This window comes from Rhineura floridana, chromosome 3 (assembly GCF_030035675.1).
Source record: "Rhineura floridana isolate rRhiFlo1 chromosome 3, rRhiFlo1.hap2, whole genome shotgun sequence".
NCBI lineage: Eukaryota > Metazoa > Chordata > Lepidosauria > Squamata > Rhineuridae > Rhineura > Rhineura floridana.
Window position 1 is genome coordinate 137,359,652 of NC_084482.1, and position 21,935 is coordinate 137,381,586.

Sequence of the window (21,935 nt, forward strand, 5' to 3'; positions counted from 1 at the left end):
TCCCCAGTCCTAGCCTTCTTCTGATTTCTTGACTATTGTCTCCATTTTGGTACTGATTGTGCCAAGGTACTGATAATCCTTGACAAGTTCAAGGATTTCTTCTGAAATTCCTTGGTACGTTCCATCATCCAACGTATGTTTGCAATATGATCTCTGGTACCTCTTCCCTTTCTAAATCCAGCTTGGACATCTGACACTTCTCGCTCCATATATGGTAAGAGCCTTTGTTGTAGAATCTTGAGCGTTACTTTATTTGCATGGGATATTAAGGCAATAGTTCAATAATTACTGCATTCCCTGGGATCCCTTTTCTTTGGAATTGGGATATATATTGCACACTTCCAGTCTGTGGGCCATTGTTTAGTTTTCCATATTTGTTGACAATTTTTTTGTCAAAATTTGGATTCAGTCTCAGTAACTTGTAGCAACTCTATTGTTATGCCATCTGTTCCTGATGATTCGTTTCTTCCAAGCATTTTAAGTGCAGCTTCCACCTCTTCATTCTAAAATTTCTGGTTCTTCTTCATACTGTTCCTCCGTGAATGAATCTGTCATCCTTGCATCTCTTTTATAGAGTTCTTCAGTGTATTGCTTCCATCTTTCTTTTATGTCATCTCAGTCAGTCAGTGTGTTCCTCTGTTGATTATTCAACATCCTTACTCTTGGTTTAAATTTCCCTTTAATTTCTCTAATCTTTAGGAATAGGACTCTTGTTCTACTTTTTTTGTCCTCTTCTATATCTATACAATAACTATTGTAATAGTTCTCTTTGTCCCTACATACTAGTCGCTGTATTACTGCATTTAGGGTTCTTGCCATATTTCTGTCTCCTTTTGCTTTTGTTTTGCTTCTTTCTTTAACCATTTTAAGAATTGTGTCAGTCATCCGTTGAAGTCTTTCTCTCTTTTTAACTAGAAGTATTGACTTTTTGCATTCTTCCCTGATAATATCTCTGACTTCAATACATAGTTCTTCTGGTTCTCTATCAACTAAGTTTAAAGCCTCAAACCTGTTCCTTATTTGATCTTCATATTCTTCTGGGATGTTATTTAAACTGTATTTTGGGATTATGAGTGCTTTGTTGGTTTTCTTTAGCTTTACTCTGATTTTCGGTATGACCAGTTCATGATCTGTACCACAGTCTTCTCCTGGTCTTGTTTTTGCAGAAAGTATGGAACTTCTCCATCTTCTGTTTCCAATTATATAATCAATGTGATTCCTATATTGACCATTTGGTGATGTCCACATGTACAGTCGTCTTTTCGGTCGCTCAAACAATGTGTTTGCAAGAAACAAAATAAATAGAAACCATAAAAATCAGATCAGAAACAAAATTTAACATCAAACAAAAAATCAGATACTTAGTATCAGTAGAGGCATGAAGAAATCCAAAAAGGCAATCAGATTTCCTTTCCATTGTGTAGGAAAACAAAAATGACAGAGGGAGGAAATGTACGTTGATTATGAGAAAATAGAAAGGAAGGGGGTTCTCTAGCATACATCCAACAATTTCCAAGTGAGAAAGTGCACAAGGAATATGGCAGAGGGGGCAGTTGGCCACAGTACATATTCCATAATGAACAAGATTGCCCGTTCAAAACAGCTTTTATCTTCAGGCACTCCCAAATGCCCAGCCCCGCTATCCTAGCATTATTCTGGCTGCGAACGTGCCCCACTCAAGTTCTAATTTAGATTATAAGCCTTAAACTGTTTAGGAACATAAGAAGAGCCTGCTGGATCAGGCCAATGGCCCATCTAGTCCAGCATCCTGCTCTCACAATGAGTGACCAAATGCCTATGGGAAGCCCACAAGCAGGACCTGAGCGCAAGAGTACTCTCCCATCCTGAGGCTGGTATTCAGTAGCATACTAATTTCAGCCATGAAGGCAGAACATGGCCATTAAGGCTAGTTGCCATTTGATAGCCTTATCATCCATGTATGGGTCTAGTTCTCTTTTAAAGCCATCTAAAGTTAAAACTTACTATAAGCTTATATTTGGAACTGATCAAATGATAATGTCTTGAGAATCTTAATATTAGAAATGTTAAAAGCATTTTTAAATAAGTGTAACAGGTTTATGTTAGGTTACTCAGTAAGGACAAATTTTCTTAGCCCTGTAATAATTATTGTTCTACTTTCTCAGAAAGTAGTTTCCTTGTGTGTATAGTGGCTAGGAGAACTAGGAAATCATCACCTTGAATCTTGCCTTTTCCACAGACTTGCTAGGAGGCCTTTCGCAGGTCACTTCCTCTTAACCTTAGACCTCCCCCATCTATAATATAGAGACAGAAACTGACCTACCTTACAGATTTATTACAAAGATTACAAAATAGTGTATATGACACACTTAAAAGCACTGTATAAATGCTAAGTTGTTGTTTAATCGTATTAATGTACATGACTCTTTGCAATATAAGCAAAAATGACATAATCCTACTTCCAAGGATTTTACAATCCAAATTTTGACAGTGGAGAGATAACAGGAGGAGAATGAGAAGTAAAAAAGTTATGTACGCCAATCTTATGTCAGTCCTGAGCATGCATAGCCCTTTTTTAAAAGCTACAATTCTTCTAATCTAGTGTTTGAAAGAAAAGGGAAAATGGAGGGGACTGAATAAACGGTTGGTTTAGGAGCCGTTTTAAGGGACGACGTGTCCATAGCCCTGTCTATTGGATCAAGATGGAAATCTTGTACAGCACCCATTCACATACACACTTCCCCACTCACTTAGATGCATACATATGGATACAACCCAGCTGGACTGGGACAGTGAACTGAGAGGAAAAGACATTTAAGACTAGACTAACAGTGTGGTTCAGTAAGTGTTGGATTTGACATGGAGAAATGCAGTACTTCTGCTGTGGTCAGCACTGGGGTAATGCCATTGTGCAGGAATGCCATGCAAAGAGTTTTTCTTAGGTGGAAGCAGTTTAGCCATTATAGTGCTATATCCTAATGCTAGCAAAAACATACAACAAGTGCGATAGGTTAGAGGTTGTCTTCTGCTGTAACAGTTAAAGCTCTGTATAGGAACGGACTATAAATGTTGTGAAAATTGTAAAGCATATTGTGCACTGACAAGTACTTAGGAAATGATAGATAATTGACTGTGTCCTTTTTTCTGCATTTGTTTTGTCCAGTTTGTGTGTGTTGAAAGTCTTGTGACGGCTGTGGTGGATATGTACCCAAAGGTTTTTCGGAGGGGATACAGACGAGAACTGTTGATTCTTGCTCTTTCAATTGTGTCATTCTTCCTTGGACTAATCATGTTAACGGAGGTAAGATATATTTATTTGCATTCAGAGTTATGGGACAAAAAAATTGTTTCCCTTCTTTTTAAGTCAGAAATTGTAGGCAAAACTATTTGAGAATTGATAGAATATTGGAGCAACAACAAATGGATCAAATTTTGCTATGTGATAAAACACAAAATATTTGAAAAAGGTAAAAACCTCTTCTCAGTGGCACTATGGAGTTGCATGGGATCAGTATATACGTTCTTGTATTATAGCTATGGAAAAAGTATTTTACCTCTCACATCACCCTCATCTCATTTATGTGAATACTACAAAGTTGCTATTTTTGTTATTTTTTAAAACAGTTTTTTTAAAAAATTAACAAAAAAAGAAAAGAAAACCATGTTTGTACTTGCAGCAGCATAGCACTCTTCACATACAGGCTTGCAGCCTAACAACATTTCCTAGAATGCTCATGTCGTCACATGGGAATTGTAGGAAGTAGAGAGAAGTGAAGGGCTATACTTGTAAAAAGTTCTGCACAACTGCAAATGTGTGTGGTGTGTTTTAAAGATGACACAGACCCTCAACTACCTCTTATACTGTATTCACTAAAAGGCAAAAAACCCTTGCTGTTTAAGAACCTATAGCCCACAGATATTTCTATCAAACCTTAAAAAGCAGGGAAATTGGGCAGCTATAGTGAATGCACCAGGGGAGCAGGAGACCCAACCTCCTCTCTGAGATATTGTACTGCCCTACAAATTTGTCAAAATGCAAACACAATTTGGATTGGTCTTTCACAGTCCAATCCACTTGCTGTGTAGCTTGGAAGAATTAAGCTAAATGAGGATGTTTCCAGGTCCAGTTATTTGGAGCATGACACTCAAACAAGACTTCTCTGATTGGAAATTTAAGATAAAGGTGTTCCCAGGACCAGCTGAAGTGATGGAATCATTCCTTCTCACCTGCTTAGGGAGTCTGGGTAGGGAGCATTTAATCTAGCCTACTTGCTTCTGGCAAGAAGGGTTTAAGTGCCCTCAGGCCAGGCCAATCTCCAGAAGGCCATTGTAGGAGGAAAGGAGCCTAGTGTTGTGGAGATGTTAGATGGGAGCACTCAGGAGTAAAGATGGATGCCCCTGAAGGCTGCAATTCTAAACACACTTACTAAGGGTCTAAGCCCCATAGAACTCAACAGGACTCAGTTCTGAGTAGGTATGGTTTGGATTGTGCTGTTGGTAAGGCTTGACTAGGGATCCTCTGCAAAGATATGCATATCAAAGCAGGATTGGCAACCTCCTGCCTGGAATGCCCTGCCTGCCTTTTAATGTGGCTGCTCCAAACCTCTTTACACTCTTGACCCTTCACTTCAGAGAGAGGTTTGAGAAATGAGTAAGAGTTAAGAAGATTCTCTACTCTTTCATGCCTGCTCTGTGGGCTGCTATAAACTCACTTTGACAGCCAACCCAAGTCCAGTGAATAATAATGGACAGAGAGAAAACACACATGGTTTGGTGTACCTTCACAGGCAGTAGATTGGGAGCAACAGCAGTTGAAGCCACACTTCCCAATATGTGAATTTGGTTTTATCACTATTGGGCAAGAACCAAACCATCATGCAAATAAGGTGCATCATCAGTGGGTTTAAGGGGGTTGAGCTGAGCACATGGAACCACTGTTCTTGCTTCTGTGGATGTAAGGGAGTGAAGTTAAAGTAAAAGAAATGCAAATAGAAAAACAAAACAAAAGACAGTGATGATTTCTTAAATGCAATACATTACCAACCACAACAAGATTCCTATGAGTAAGGCAGAAAACCTAGCATCCCACAACCAGTCAGGGTTCCTATCCAAAGCTAAAAAATCCTGGCAGCCAGTCAGCCAAGGTCACAGAAATCCCCATGCAGCACAACCTGACCCGGGGGCTGCAGTTAGTGCAGAATGCTTTGGCAAGATTGCTGACATGAGTGAGGTCCTATCAGCACATAATATCTCTGCTCTGAAATCTGCATTGGTTGTCAATTTGCTACGAGGCCAAGTTCAAGGTGTGTTTTCTATATTATGGGTTCCATGTAGTATTTGATCTGCTCTTGTAAGAAATTGATCCTTTAGTGTGGCAGTGCCTGTGCTTTGGAACTCCCTGCCTATTGACAATAGACAGGCGCCTTCATTGTACTATTTTTGGCACCTGCTAAAAACATTTTTGTTTAGGCAAGCCTACCCAGGTATGTAGAAGCTATTATGTTTTTATCTGTTTTTAACTAATTGTTGGTTTGATTATTCTGAATGTTTTTAAATACCTGTCTTTAACTGTTTTTGTGAATAATTTTATTTTTTAATTCCTTCTATAAAACACTTTGAAGTTTTTTTTTACAATAAAGTGGTATAGAAATGTTGTAAATAAAATACATAAATAAATTTCAGAGTCATTGTGGCAGTTGGGTCTCTTTCCTCTTTTATACCAAGTCAGGCCATTTGGTACCATCTAGTTCAGTACTGATGACATGGACTAGCATTGGCTCTCAAGGATTCCAGGCAATAGTCTCACCTAGAGATTGAATTTTGGACCTTTGCATGCAAAGCATGTGCCCTACCACTGAGCTATAGCCCTTCCCCTGTTTAAAAAGTATATTTTAAAATTGTTCTTTTCATTTCACAGCATACTAGGGCAGATCCACACCATGCATTTAAAACACATTCAATGTACATTTGAAGCACATGAATCCTACCACAACATCATGGGAACTGTAGTTTGTTAAGGGTGGTGGACTTCCCAGGATTCTTTAGGGGAAGTCATGTGCTTTAAATGCGAGTTCAATGTGCTTTAAATGTATCATGTGGATCTGCATTATTTCATAAACTTTACCTGTACATAAATCATTTTAATTAAATTTTAAAATGGAAATAAGCTGCAAAGTTAACTGGGTGACCATGGTCTAAGCACCATCTCTCAGCCTAATCTGCCCCTCAGGGTGAAAAGAACAGAGGGGGATCATGCTTTGATTTGGATTCCTGCACTGAGCAGGGGGTTGGACTCAATGGCCTTGTAGGCCCCTTCCAACTCTACTATTCTATGAGGAAGAAGGGCACACTTAAAATGTAGAAGAAATAATAATTTGTAAATTACATGTTACCAAATTCTTCCAAGCTATATAGGAAGTGGATTGGACTGTGAAAGACCAACCCAAATGGTGTTTGCATTTTGACCAATGTGTAGGGCAGTACAATATCTCAGAGAGGAGGTCAGGTCTCCTGCTCCCCTGGTGCATTCACTATAGCTGCCCAATTTCCCTGCTTTTTAAAGTTTGATAGAAATATCTGTGGGCTATAGGTATGTTCTTAAACCACAAGGTTTTTTGTCTATTAGTGAATATTTAATGAATTCTTGATGTGAGACAAGCAGGAAAAGGAAACTATTGTCAGAACTTGAAATGGTGTTTAGGTACTGCCTGGGGGTCAACAAATCTTGTCAATCACAACCCTGACTTCACACATTGGCTAAAAACCTGAATGGGCAGGGATTAGAGCAGCCGGTACTAACAGAAGTTAAGAACATAAGAAGAGCCTGCTGGATCAGGCCAGTGGCCCATCTAGTCCAGCATCCTGTTCTCACAGTGGCCAACCAGGTGCCTGGGGGAAGCCCGCAAGCAGGACCCAAGTGCAAGAACACTCTCCCCTCCTGAGGGTTACGGCAACTGGTTTTGCGGGGGGAGCTGACATTTTGGGTTATATCTTTTGACCCAGACCAGCTAGAAACTTAATTTTTAAAAAAGTGAAAGCTAAGAGTCTGGAGATTAAGGTGACTCCCCCAGAGAGAACCCCAAAAAAAACAGAGTCTCTGGGCAAAAAACAGAGATCTGGCAATCCTAAATCAAAGTCCATGCATATCATGCCAAATTCTGCATTGGATCCTTCAATCCTGGTTCAATTTGCTAGCAACAACCCAGTGGAATAGGAAAGACAACAGAAAAACCACAAACTCAGAACTGTAAGTGAAATGAATACACCTGTTTATTACACAAAGTTATTTGATTTTTACTTTGGTACTTTTGTGCTTACCCAACCATTTTTGATGGGCTGTAGGAAAAAGAGAAGAGAGTAATTCCAAATCACAGCATGGCTGCTGTTGCTGCTGTTTCTTCTTGTAATGTAATACACATTCTGTAATACACACTCTATTTAAATCAAGTTGCAATGTGTATCACGGACCACCAAATGGCACTGTTGTGCTACATTCCATCATATAAGGATCTTCATTAAAGGTCTTTCCAAACAGTCCCAAGGAGTTTGGCACAGGGTGAAGAAATTTACTCCTGTTCAGGAGGCCTCCTTTAATGTGTAATTTCTTGGGAACACTTGAAAGCACTGCTGAAGGGGTTTGGTTGTGCATTGAATTTCAGCCTCGGTAGGCCATTGCAGAGCCTAGATGTAGGCCAGCTCTCAAGATAGCTTCAATAATTAGCTGAGAAGATAAATGACTCATTTCCCATTAGATATTTCTGGCCTGGACTGTCTGGTGAAGTTGAATGTTTTACTAGGAATCTTTTGAATATTTCCAAGTACCTCACCAAACTCTCTCACACATAGCTATGACAAGCAAAATTCTGTCTAAAGTTTCTTAGTTAATTTTCTTATAAGAGAGATGGTGATGTCAGCAACACAATGGGACTCACACATATGCTAAGACTTTGATCTAACAAAGGAATATAGGTTACATTCATATTTCACCCTTTCATGAAAATATTCCATCTGGGACTGACTCTAGCAGTTACCACTCTCTCAGAATACTATCTGTGGCTTTATACCTACTCATGCAACAGGCAGTTGAACAAATCTGAATAATATAGTACCTTGGAGACTAAAAGTGTTTTCAGTTATTTGCAACTTAAACCTAACTATAGGATGCAGTTGGAAATGTGTCTTGAAAGAGAGCAAACCTTAGTGCTCTATTATCGTACATTTAAGCATAATGTTATTTATATACATCTCAGCCTTCCTGTCCATTAGAGATGTGCTCAAATGTCACAAAATTCTAATTTGACACCAGGTTTCCTATTCACTTTTTTTTGGTCCTCACAGATTAGGGTTTTTTTCCTAGAGGTTTTCTGTGGCTGAAGTGGATTTTTAAAAGAAAAAATCCTCAAAAATATCAATATTAATATTGATACAGGCATACTCCACTTTAATGTATGCAATGGGACCGGAGAGTATACTTTAAGCAAAAATGACCTTTAAGTGAAGCAATTGTCTTCACTTGTACTGCATGTAATCACCACTAGATGGCACCGTCATCCTGCCAATAAAGTATACGTTATTGCGAAGCACGCGAACGTTAAGCAGGGTATGGGGACAAATGGAGCATGTACGTTATAGCGAGGCAATGTTAAGCGGGGCAATGTTAGGTGGGGTATGCCTGTATTTCTTTTAAAATATTGATTTTTTTTAAAATCTGTGAAAAAATCAATATTTTTAAAATATAAAAAATATTAATATCAATATTTTTGCAGGAAAAAAACCAAATTGATAATTAGAGAAATAGCAGATATTGATCCCTGACAAAGCAGTACCAGATGGAAATTCTTCAGAGTGAAAATCAAACCATCACTGAAATGTGGATCCCATCCCTTCCCCCCCATTCCAGATGTTTACTAGTTCATGGAAATATATGCTGCTAACAGCCTGATACCACGTAAGGTTATCTCTCCATAGTTGGTACTACCTTTAAATTCCTGTGTGTTTAGAAGGGGAAGAATGCATAGTTCACATGGTCTCTCAACTTGCTGCCAAGGACCCACCATCACTCTCAAGTGGATGCTCCAGAAAATAAGCACAAGGTGTGAAAAAGAACCTCTTTAAAGGCAGGAGATTGTCCTGTCTCTCCCACACAAAGCTCTCCTTCTAATGCTGGCATAGGGCCCATTTCTAAAAAGCAATATAGCAAGTCTCTTGCGTTTGACCATGTTTCCCTTTTGCCAAAACAATTCTTAATAAAAGGAGGAAAAAAGCATTGTGTAAAATATAACAAAGCAAAGGATTACTTAAGGACAAACTAGACATGATGTTAAATGTAGGTTTGCATTGCAATACAGGTGTTTGTTTTTTACATGAATGACTTCTTTGGGGTAGTGGGGAGCAGACTAATAATTACCAGGATCACAGGAAACATGGAGGATTTTTTTTTAGCTTTTTCATTTCTTGCTCCAGTCTTAAGGAAAGCAGCAGGAAAGGAAAGAATTAAATCCCTCCCCCAATGCTGATGCAAATCCCTTATGGTTATCAGCTCCACCCTCAACAGATGTGATTTGCTTCTTTTTTTTAAGTCCCCATAAATTCAAGCATGCATTTAACATCACAAGTAGTGTGACCCTTAAGCTCATACTCTTGTTCTGTGCTTGGGTTTTAATTGTATTTGTAGTCTTCACCAATTTATTGCCATCCAGATGTTTTCAACACAACTTCCACACTGGCTGGGACTTATGGGAGTTGCAGTCCAAAACATCTGCTGGTTAAGGAGTTTTCCAAGTGGACAGAAGCCTTATTTCAGTTTTAAAATATTGTTATTAATACCTACATTTCCCCCTTTTTTAAATTGTTTATCTTCCAGGGTGGAATGTATGTTTTCCAACTGTTTGATTCCTATGCAGCCAGTGGAATGTGCCTTCTTTTCGTTGCTATATTTGAATGTGTCTGCATTGGCTGGTTTTATGGTAAGTCAGTAGTTTCTATACTTAAATTCAACTAAACCATCTGGGTTTGTAGTCACTTGTACCTCTGCCAGTGGAAGGCTCTTTGATCTGGTAGGGGCTTCCAAGAGCAGAAAGGGGAAGAGGTCATTTTCACAGATCCTCCCTTCCCTCTGTGCCCTCCCAAATCTGCTCCAGAGAGTTGGGGCATTTTGGAACGGCATGAGAGGTGGTGAAGGGGGCTGGAGGAGAAAGGGCAAATCTACGAAAATCAGCTCCTTCCCTGTACTGTTCATGGAAACTTCCACTGGATCAAATATCCTACTATCAGTGGAAAAGGCACTACTGGATACAACCAGGGAGTCCATGGCACCATCCTGCTGAAGAAATTAAGCTCCAGAATGTGGAGAGGAACCAGACAAGCATGAAAACAAATGCTGCTGCTGCTGCTGCTGTTCAGGGTCTCTTTGGCGACTGTTCCTATTCTTTTTGCTTTGCTTTTGAAAATATATACTTGGCACTACCTATGGCGGTGGCAGCAACAGATCTCTTCATGGTAGCTAAGATGCTCCAACTACCATTTTCTTTCTACTTGAGTGCCCCTGGGTGACATATCATCATTCTGAGGGGGTTTCCTCAAATAATTAGCAGCCTCCTTACTGGTGGGTATTTCCCTTTCCAGAAGTCCCCTCAGAATGGCATTATGTCCCAATATAGCATCATTCCAGGGGTTGTCTGGGGGAGAACATGCCAGCTGAAAGTCTCCAATTGCTGGGAAGAACTCTGCTGTGTCATCAATACAGCCACCACTAAAGGTAAGTGAGGGCCAGAACATTTCAGGAAATTTTGAACAGGCTCTCCAAAAAATGTTTCATTTGTGCTAGTTGTCAGTGGGATCATTAAAATTGGGGGGGGGGTTCTTAGCTCATTCTGGCAACTCTAGCAACACAGGCACTATAGACCACCTCAGTCACCCATATTCATTCTGTATTAATTTTGTTTCATATTTATTTTATTCAGGAAGCAATCGTTTTTATGACAACATTGAAGATATGATTGGGTACAGACCACTGGCATTAATTAAATGGTGTTGGATGTTACTCACTCCTGGCATTTGTGCTGTAAGTAATTTGTAGAAATGGAGCATACTCCATGTATTTTCCCAAAATACATAAGTATTTATACAAAAAGTGCACCTCTAAAATGTGCAAGATGGTTTAATTTCCTTATAGCAGCAAAAAAGCAACAATTCTTCATCAATTAAAAAAGTGATAATCTTATTAAATTTTCACAACAAATGTTTATTTCCTATCATATTATTTCTGTTTGTTTGTTTAGACATTTGATATTTATTTTAGACAAAAGGTAGTCTGTACCGTTTGTTTTCTTCCTCTCCCGCATACCTTCCACCCCTACAATCTGATGAGGACAAACCACAAATGTGTGTGGCGACTCCTTTAAATGTGATCACACAGTTCTATTCCCACATCATAGTGGCATCATACACACACAGAGCGTCTATTATAAATTCCGTGTGTAGGAATTATTGGAGCAATTGCATACCATTATGATGTTACTTTTTCTGTGCAACTGAACTGAATACAAATTAAAGACTAAAATCCAAAGGCTTGTTTTTGATAGTCCTCAAACATACTAGTGCTTTTTTGGCCCAAGTTGTTTCTGCAATTTTCCAGCTGCGCCTACGTGTCAGGGACCCTCAAACTGATGTGCAATGTGATGCATTTGGTGGGGTGGGAATACAGCTTGTGGGGAGATGAAAGAATCAGCACCCCCTCTTGCTTGCGCAGAAGTGCTTTCAAGTCACAGAGATTCCCAGCTTTGAGTTTCTGCAGCACAACTGCAACTTCCTATCAAACTGGAAAGAAGAACCAATTTCTATGTTCTTTACATGAAAACTAATTAGGAATTAAATGTGGAGGGAGTTCATTTGAATGTGACTTAGAGAGAATGAAAGAAAGGTGACCTAATTTCTATCTGTCTTGAAAACTTAATGTAGCATGTCAATGAACTGGGATGAAGATGTTTCCTAAATAGTTATTTCTTTTTCCCAGTCAAAGATATGTTCATCTCCATTTCAGGGGATCTTCATCTTTTTCCTGGTGAAATACAAGCCTTTGAAGTACAACAATGTTTATACATACCCAGATTGGGGCTATGGCATTGGGTGGATGATGGCTCTCTCCTCCATGGTTTGCATTCCTTTGTGGATCTGTATTAAATTGTGGAAGACAGAAGGAACCATCCTAGAGGTGAGGCACATTTTCAAAATAAAATAGCTTGTTATTGTTGTTTGTTGTTAGGTGCCTTCAAGTCGATTACGACTTATGGCGACCCTATGAATCAGTGACCTCCAAGAGCATCTGTCGTGAAGCACCCTGTTCAGATCTTGTAAGTTCAGGTCTGTTGCTTCCTTTATGGAATCAATCCATCTCTTGTTTGGCCATCCTCATTTTCTACTCCCTGTTGTTTTTCCCAGCATTGTCTTTTCTAGTGAATCAGGTCTTCTCATGATGTGTCCAAAGTATGATAACCTCAGTTTCATCATATTAGATTCTAGTGATAGTTCTGGTTTAATTTGTTCTAACACCCAATTATTTGTCTTTTTTTACAATCCATGGTATCTGCAAAGCTCTCCTCCAGCACCACATTTCAAATGAGTTGATTTTTCTCTTATCCGCCCTTTTCACTGTCCAACTTTCACATCCATACATAGAGATCTAGAATACCATGGTCTGAATGATCCTGACTTTGGTGTTCAGTGATACATCATTGCACTTGAGGACCTTTCCTAGTTCTCTCACAGCTGCCCTACCCAGTCCTAGCCTTCTTCTGATTTTGTGACTATTGTCTCCATTTTGGTTAATGACTGTGCCAAGGGATTGATAATCCTTGACAAGTTCAATGTCCTCATTGTCAACTGTAAAGTTACATAAATCTTCTCTTGTCATTACTTTAGTCTTTTTGATGTTCAGCTGTAGTCCTGCTTTTGTGCTTTCTTCTTTAACTTTCATCAGCATTCATTTCAGATCATTACTGGTTTCTGCTAATAGTATGGTATTGTCTGCATATCTTAAATTATTGATGTTTCTCCCTCCAATTTTCACACCTTCATCTTGGTCCAATCCCGCTTTCCGTATGATATGTTCTGCGTACAGATTAAATAAATAGGGTGATAAAATACACCCCTGTCTCACACCCTTTTCTATTGGGAACCAATCGGTTTCTCCATATTCTGTCCATACAATAGCCTCTTGTCCAGAGTATAGGTTGCACATTAGGACAATCAGATGCTGTGGCACCCCCATTTCTTTTAAAGCATTCCATAGTTTTTCATGATCTACACAGTCAAAGGCTTTGCTGTAATCTATAAAGCACAGGGTGATTTTCTTCTGAAATTCCTTGCTCCGTTCCATTATCCAACGTATGTTTGCGATATGATCTCTGGTGCCTCTTCCCTTTCTAAATCCAGCTTGGACATCTGGCATTTCTCGCTCCATAAATGGTAAGAGCCTTTGTTGTAGAATCTTGAGCATTACTTTACTTGCATGGGATATTAAGGCAATAGTTCAATAATTACTGCATTCTCTGGGATCCCCTTTCTTTGGAATTGGGATATATATTGAACGCTTCCAGTCTGTAAGCCATTGTTTAGTTTTCCATATTTCTTGACAAATTTTTGTCAAACTTTGGACAGATTCAGTCTCAGTAGCTTGTAGTAACTCTATTGATATGCCATCTGTCCTTGGTGATTTGTTTCTTCCAAGAATTTTAAGAGCAGCTTTCACCTCACATTCTAAAATTTCTGGTTCTTCATCATATGGTTCCTCTGTGAATGAATCTGTCATCCTTGCATCTCTTTTATAGAGTTCTTCAGTGTATTGCTTCCATCTTCCTTTTATTTCATCTCGGTCAGTCAGTGTGTTCCCCTGTTGATTATTCAACATCCCTACTCGTGGTTTAAATTTCCCTTTCATTTCTCTAATCTTTTGGAATAGGGCTCTTGTTCTTCCCATTTTGTTGTCTTTTTCTATTTCTATACAATAACTATTGTAATAGTTTTCTTTGTCCCTACGTACTAGTCGTTGTATAGTTGCATTTAGGGTTCTGGCTGTGTTTCTGTCTCCTTTTGCTTTTGCTTTCCTTCTCTCTTTAACCATTTTAAGAGTTTCTTCACTCATCCATTGAAGTCTTTCTCTCTTTTTATCTAGAGTTATTCTCTTTTTGCATTCTTCCCTGATCATGTCTCTGTCTTCAGTCCATAGTTCTTCTGGTTCTCTGTCAACTAAGTTTAAAGCCTCAAATCTGTTCCTTATTTGACCTTTATATTCTTCTGGGATGTTATTTAAATTGTATTTTGGCATTATGAGTGCTTTGTTGTTCTTCTTTAGCTTTACTCTGATTTTCGATACGATCAGTTCATGATCTGTACAGCAGTCTGCTCCTGATCTTGTTTTCGCAAAAAGTATGGAACTTCTCCATCTTCTGTTTCCAATTATATAATCAATTTGATTCCTATATTGACCATCTGGTGATGTCCACGTGTACAGTCGTCTTTTTGGTTGCTCAACAAATGTGTTGGCAAGAAACAAATCATTGCCTTCACAGAATTCAATAAATCTTTCTCCTGTTTCATTTCTGTCTCCTAAGCCCCATTTCCCCACAATTCCTAGTTCTTTTCTGTTCCCTACTTTTGCATTCCAGTCCCCCATGATTATCATCATATCTTGTTTTCTTCATGTACTTTTGCGTAAAATCTCTCCAATTCTTCTTCTTCTGCGTTTAATGTTGGAGCATAGACTTGGATGATGGTTATGTTAATAGGTTTCCCGTTTAATCTCATTGATATCACTCGCTCAGACCTTGCACTGTAGCTCCTAATAGCTTTTGCTACATCACTTCTCACTATTAAAGCAACCCCATTTCTTCTTGAGGCCTCAGCCCCTGTGCTTGAGGCCATGTGTCCAGCTGGTTTCCAGTACGCACAGCAGCCGAGGGTTGGTAGGTGGGGAGGGGGAGTGGCAGTCATCTATCGGGAGTCTTTGATCTTTGCCAGACCCCCTGTCCACGAGACCAAGTTTGTTGATTGCATGTACTGGAGGTTGGGCCCAAAGGGCAGTTTAGGGATTCTGCTTGTGTACCGCCCACCCCGCTGCACAGCAGACTCTCTGACCGAGGTGCTCAAGATTGTCTCGGGCGTGCGGGTCCTTTCCCCCAACCTATTGGTTTTGGGGGACTTTAACCTGCACGATGAGGCAGCTCTCATAGGAGTGCCTCGGGATTTCATGGAAACCATGACTTCCTGGGAACTGCAAAAAAAAAAAAAGTACAGTTGGTGGTCAAAGAACAGTTGATAGTAGAGGAAAAAGAGGGTTTACTGAAAAACCATAAATATGATACACCAAAAATTATGAACGTTATTGTATTTTTTTTTATTTCTTTCTTCATAAACAGCTGTTTTATGAAGAAGAAAGTTTTTTATGAAGAAAGAAATAAAAGAAAATACAATAACGTTCATAATTTTTGGTGTATCATATTTATGGTTTTTCAGTAAACCCTCTTTTTCCTCTACTATTCCTGGGAACTGCACCTTAGTAATACTGAGCCCACCCATGTAGCCAGTCATGCTCTTGACCTTGTGTTTGTCTCGGGAGGGCGAGGAAGTGCTCTGAAAATGGGGGCTGTTTTTTCTAACCCTGTGTCATGGTCAGATCACTATCTGGTAGATATAGACTTCTCAATGCCACACACCCTCCGCAGGGGACAGGGACCGATTAGAATGGTCCGCCCCAGGCACCTGATGGAGCCTAAGGGATTCCTGAAAGCGCTGGGAGATTTGGAGCTGTCTGAAGGTCACCCGGTCGAAACCCTGGTGATGGAGTGGAATAGGGAGATCTCCGGGGCAATAGACCGAGTGGCTCCGAAACGTCCTCTCCCCCTGAATAGAACTCAGACTGCACCCTGGTATACACCACGGTTGCGAGGTCTGAGACAGGAGGTGAGACGACTAGAGCGCCGGTGGCGGAAATCTCGCTCCGAAGATGATTGGACACTGGTTCGAGCGGCAATAGCTGCCTACCAAGTGGCGACAAAGGCAACAAAGAGAGATTTCTTTGCTGCCTCTATTGCGTTCGCAGAGTGCTGTCCCAGGAGGTTGTTCCAAGTGGTCCATAGTCTGGTCGGTCCAGCTGCACAGGAATCCATGGAACTTTCTAAAGCCTCTTGTGACATATTTGCTAAACACTTTGCTGATAAAATTGAGAGCCTGAAGAGCAAGATTCCGTACGCCGTGAATACAGGAAGTGGGCCAGAGTTTGCCAGTTGCACTCCAGTCTGGTGGGATCGGTTTCAGCATCTTCCCTCTGAGGAGGTGGACAAGGTGCTCTCTACTGTGAAGCCGACCACTTGTCTGTTTGATCCTTGCCCCACGTGGCTCATTATGGGCTGCAAAGAGAGACTGAGTGAAGGGATCAAGGTAGTGGTGAATGCTTCCTTGGAAGAAGGTGCAATGCCATCGGTCCTCAAGGAGGCGGTAATAAAGCCTGTTCTGAAAAAGCCCTCCTTGGATCCCCAAGAGTTGAACAACTTTCGCCCGGTCTCTAATTTACCATTCTTGGGCAAGGTGATTGAGAAAGTGGTGGCCAAACAGTTACAGTCACACTTGGATGAAGCAGATTATTTAGATCCATTCCAGTCGGGCTTCAGGACTGGACATGGAACTGAAACAGCCTTGGTTGCTCTGGTGGATGATTTAAGGAGGGCGTTGGATAGGGGAGAATATGCTTTCCTCGTCCTCCTGGATCTCTCAGTGGCTTTCGATACCGTCGACCACGGTATCCTTTTAGATCGCCTGGGGGGAATGGGAATAGGGCCACTGTTTTACGGTGGTTCCGTTCCTATCTCTCAGACAGGCATCAATGGGTAGCATTGGGAGATGAGGTTTCAGACTCTTGGCCTCTCAATTGTGGTGTGCCACAGGGTTCTATCCTCTCTCCCATGCTATTTAACATCTATGTAAAGCCGCTGAGAGCCATCATCAGGAGATTTGGGCTGCAGTGTCATCAATATGCGGATGACACTCAGCTCTATCTCTCGTTCAAGTCCTCACCAGAGTTGGCTGTGGATACCATTTCCAAGTGCCTGGACTCCGTAAGTGAATGGATGAGAGGTAATAGGCTGAAACTGAACCCCAACAAGACCGAGGTGCTGCTCGTGGGAGACAAGAGAAGGTTAGGAGATACAGACCTGGTGTTTAATGGGGTAAGATTGCCCCTGAAGGACCAGGTCTGCAGCCTCGGGGTCATTCTTGACTCCCAGGTGTCCATGGAGGCTCAGGTCTTGGCAGTGAGCCAGGCAGCTTGATATCAATTACATCTGATACAGAGGCTGCGACCCTACCTTCCTGTCCATCTGCTCCCACGGGTGGTACATGCCCTGGCCTTCTCTCGCTTAGACTACTGTAATGCACTCTACGTTGGGTTACCCTTGAAAACGGTCCGGAAACTACAGCTGGTACAGAATGCTGCGGCACGTTTAATTAAGAACAGCCGTCGCCATGATCACATCACTCCGGTGTTAGAAGACCTACACTGGTTACCAGTTGTCTACCGGGCCCAATTCAAGGTGTTGGTATTAACCTTTAAAGCCCTATACGGTTTCGGCCCAGTTTATCTGAAGGAGCACCTCCAGCATCACCAAATATGCCGCCTGACGAAATCAGCCACTCAAGACCTTCTCTCGGTCCCACCAGTTAGAACAGCTAGACTGGTGCGGACCAGAGAGAGGGCATTCTCGATTGTGGCCCCCACCCTCTGGAATTCCCTGCCCTATGACCTTCGCCATGCCCCCTCTCTGCCAAGTTTCTGACGAGCCTTGAAAACCTGGCTGTTTAGGCGGGCATACAATCTTCCTGGGGTGGATTAGTTTTATCTTGTTATAGTTGTGGATGGTTTTAGCTCATTATAGTTGAGGTTTTGGGTTATCTGTTAGTATTTTATATGTTGTATTTTATTTCATATGTTGTATTTTATCCTATTATGTACGTCGCCTAGAGTGGCCGTTAACCCGGCCAGATAGGTGACTCAGAAATAAAACTTTATTATTATTATTATTGATTTCTCATTTCCTGCATAAAATATTTTTTAGCTGCCTGATTGAAAATGTCCCATTCCAGTCCATTTTAATTCACTCACGCCAAGTATTGTAATGTTGATACGCTCCATTTCTTCCTTGACAATTTCTGACTTTCCCTGGTTCATGCTTCTCACATTCCATGTTCCTATTGTGTGCTTCGTACAACTCCGGACTCTCCTTTCGCATCTGTGCGCATCAGCCTCTGGGCTTCCTTTCGGCTTTGATCCAGCTGTGTCATTAGTCACAGCGCTACTCGTACTTGTCTGTTGTTCTTCCCCAGTAGCTCGGTGAGTGCCTTCTGACCTGGGGGTCTCATCTTCCAGCACTATCTCATGTTGAATTTTGGATACTCTGTTCATAGGGTTTTTGTGGTAAGAGGTATTCAGAGGTGGTTTACCATTGCCTTCCTCTGAGTTTGGATGCATCTTAGTCTGGTGTCTCAGCTTTGACCATTCCGCCATGGGTGCCCCTGCTAGGAGTCTAGCCTCTTGGTCTAGACTCCTGACGGCATTGCTCTCAGCTTCTTCAACACTCTCAAATCCCCTCACCACGTTAAGGTGTGCATCCTAAAGGGGGAGCTTGTTATAGTAAGTAAATAACGGCAGGTGGAGGATCAGAGAAGAAAACAAGACATATTAAGCCATTTTGCTTACAATCAACTATTCAGAACTTAGGAAATCTAAGTTGGTGCCTATGCACCCAGACCAGTTTCTATGATGTAATTTGTATTGATTGTAGTCATCAATCTATGTATCCACTTTGGCTCTGATCTTGGGAGGCGTCATAGTGATAATTACAGTATTTTTCCTGCGGTTTTTTGGGGATCCACAGCACTGCCACTGACATAATGAAATGTAGGGTGGTGTTCCAGCATTCAGAAGTGTGCAGGTGCATAAAGGGTGTGTGTGCATCATGTCCAATGAAATCCACTGTTGTGACCATGCTCACTGGGGTGAATGTAATTTAGTGCAACATGGCAGTAGGTTGATTTAAAAAACAGTTCCATTACACAACAGGTACTGCAGTGTGGAAGGAACATTAGAAACCAGAACAAAAGCACTAGCATTATAATCAGGAAAAATAATGCAATAATCCCCACATTTGAATGCTTCCAGACTCTTTGGTTCCCCTTTTGCACTGCACGGTTATTAAACAAAGAAGTCCCTATTCATAGTGTCCCTTTTCCTATGAGCCAGGAAATGATGGTTACTAGCTTTGGAAGAAGCCAGGATAAACCATGGTTTGAAATTGGTTTGATATCCTGGCTTGTTCTGAGGTTGTTAACCATAGTTAATATTTGCTCTTGCTGTGAACGAAGGAATGAAGGGGCAAAATATGAATGTGAATGTGACCAGGATATGAATGTGACCATTGTAAAAAAGAAGAAAAAGTTCTCAATAAAGGTTGGATATAGATTTTGTACAACTCCTTTCATTGGAAGTATTTCTAAGAAGAATAGGCAGACATTAAGATGCATATATACAGAGGTAAAAAGTGATTCTTAATAAAACACATTGTGAGAATCTTCAGAATGATCATATGGCTAGAAGGAAATTCAGATTAATGCCCAATAGATGAATATACTATACTAAGAGTAAAACTGTAGGGGGTGGGACCAGGATGGTCCAGTGCAGGCCTGCACAACTTGTAGTTCACCAAGCTAAATGCAACTCACAGTCGATATTATAACCTCCCAGTTCCAAATAGGTAGGATATGATACATGAGTGGTGGGCTGAATACAGCTTGATAGGTCAGAGGTTGTGCAAGTTGGACCAACGTGTAACATGGTAGAAGTGGATGGGTTCTTAGCACAGCACATGATTTTCAGGCAGAAGGTCCCAGGTTTAATTCCTAAGATCTTCAGTCAAAAGGATCAGGTAGCAGCTAATGTGGCTGCTTTCACTCTGCACTTTATTTAGTTATTCCAATGATTTCTTACCTGGTAATTTGCATATAATATTTGGCCTTTTGCATGACGTAAAAGCTAGTTCTGGAAATCTAGTGGAATATTGTGGAAGTTTAGCACTAATTTTCATGATAAATAATATCGGAAATAACCTGTTTACAAGCCTGGGAACCCGGCAGATTGTGGGAGCTTTGCACTAGCTGCAGCTGCTCTCGTGACAGGCATCCTGGCATGCAATGCTTTCCTGCCCTTTAGGCACGCACCAATCTTTTTGCCTGATGAAAATTGTACTTGCATTCCAGCATAGGTGCTGCTAGCAGCATTCCCTTCCTCCTTTCCCCGCACACACTCCTGAGTCCAGACATTAACACAAGCAGTGAATTGTAGGGTGAGGGACGTAAACAAGGTGCTATTGGTTGCAGTGGTGTGAAGACAGTTGTGTGAAATGCCAGTATATCAGCCAAAAAAACCACGGTTCCTTAACACAACAGATACTGCAGTGTGAAAGGAATTTTAGAAATCGGGACAGAAGCTTTGCTATTTTAATCTGTTCAACTAATGCAATAAGTCCCATGTCTGAACGCAACCTCTGAAAGACCTCTGCCTGAGACCTTGGAGAGACATTGCCAGTCAAAACAAACAATGTTGGGCTTGATGGATAAACATTCTGACATAGTAGAAGGTAGCTTTTATTATCCAAATGCATGTATGATCTGATTTTGTCCCTTACGGACTGATGGTTGAAATAGGGAGCAACCCCTTTTGTTTTGTTTTGATTGAAAGATTTTAGCATAGCTAAGAACGAGGAAGAGTTAAAACAGAGACTGTACAAGTGTACATATGTCCCAATATATCTAGACCAGGGATGGGGTACCTTTTTCAGCCCAAGAGCCACATTCCCTCATGGGCAAACTTTCAGGGGCCACATGCCAGGGGTGGGCAGGGCCAGATATAAAAGTGGATAGAGCAACTGATGTGGCTTTTACCTTTGTATGGGCCCCTTCTGGGAGAAAGGGTGGGATAGAAATTTTATAAATAATAGTAGGCCATGCAAAAGTCAGAGGTGTTTCACACATACCACACACAACCCTTCATCCAGGCAGTCAAGAAGCATTATCACAGCCCCAAGCCAGATTCCAGCCAGGCAAAAGGGCTTGAGAAGGACATAGAGCAGGGCCAGTGAGGGGTATGGCGGGGGGGGCGTAGCCTAGGTAGAGTCCTAAGGGCCCGATAGAGAGGCCTGGAGGTTACCAACCTCTGGCCTTAATGGTGAGTGTGCTGGAGTCAGAGAAACAGCTCACACCTTCCATTGTCTTCATTTTTTCCAGAGATTTAGGAAGCTGATTGTGGCCAGCCCAGACCTGAAGATGAGAGGAAAGCTTGGAGCAGGTGCATATGCTCCTACAGTAAACTACTGCGATGCCAAACTGAAAAGTGATGGCAACATTTCAGCCATCACAGAAAAAGAGACGCACTTCTGAAAGAACTTTCTTTTGATTTTTTTTGTATAAATAAATAAGCAAATAAATAAATAAATAAAATGCTTCACTTAATTATAGAGGCCAGCTTGTTTTGCACAACTTTATTAACAAGTTAATTTTAAAGTGAACTTGTATACTTGTTTAAAAGTGATTTTTTTGATTATTATATAAGTAACGATTATATATAAATATATATAAATATATATATAAATGAAATAGAACTGTTAGTGATGACGTGTAATATGGTGATTTCACTGTTTTATAGACCCTAGAAGGACTTGTATGTGTTGTCAAACTTTTATACTTTGTTGTATTTTTTTAAAAAAAGGTATGGTGTTGTATAGCTATACGCCTTCTAATTTGTGACCATTTCAGACCATTTCAGCTTCTACTGTATGTATATAAAGGGGATTACAGTGTCCTTATATTAATATCTAAGGGAATTGTCTATGGATGTGTACCTCTGTTTCAATATA

At 40.8% G+C, this 21,935-nt stretch overlaps 1 protein-coding gene across 1 annotated transcript in view; it reads left to right on the plus strand.

Moving 5' to 3' along the window:
• Positions 1–21,532, plus strand: part of SLC6A11 (solute carrier family 6 member 11) — a 193,469-nt gene extending 171,937 nt beyond the window's left edge. The window contains exons 11-15 of the mRNA XM_061621990.1: positions 3,143–3,280; positions 9,842–9,944; positions 10,941–11,041; positions 12,020–12,190; positions 21,307–21,532. Of these exons, the coding sequence (XP_061477974.1) occupies positions 3,143–3,280; positions 9,842–9,944; positions 10,941–11,041; positions 12,020–12,190; positions 21,307–21,459 (666 nt within the window). The 3' untranslated portion in view covers positions 21,460–21,532. The remainder of the gene's footprint in view (positions 1–3,142; positions 3,281–9,841; positions 9,945–10,940; positions 11,042–12,019; positions 12,191–21,306) is intronic.
• The last annotated feature ends 403 nt before the right edge of the window (positions 21,533–21,935 follow it).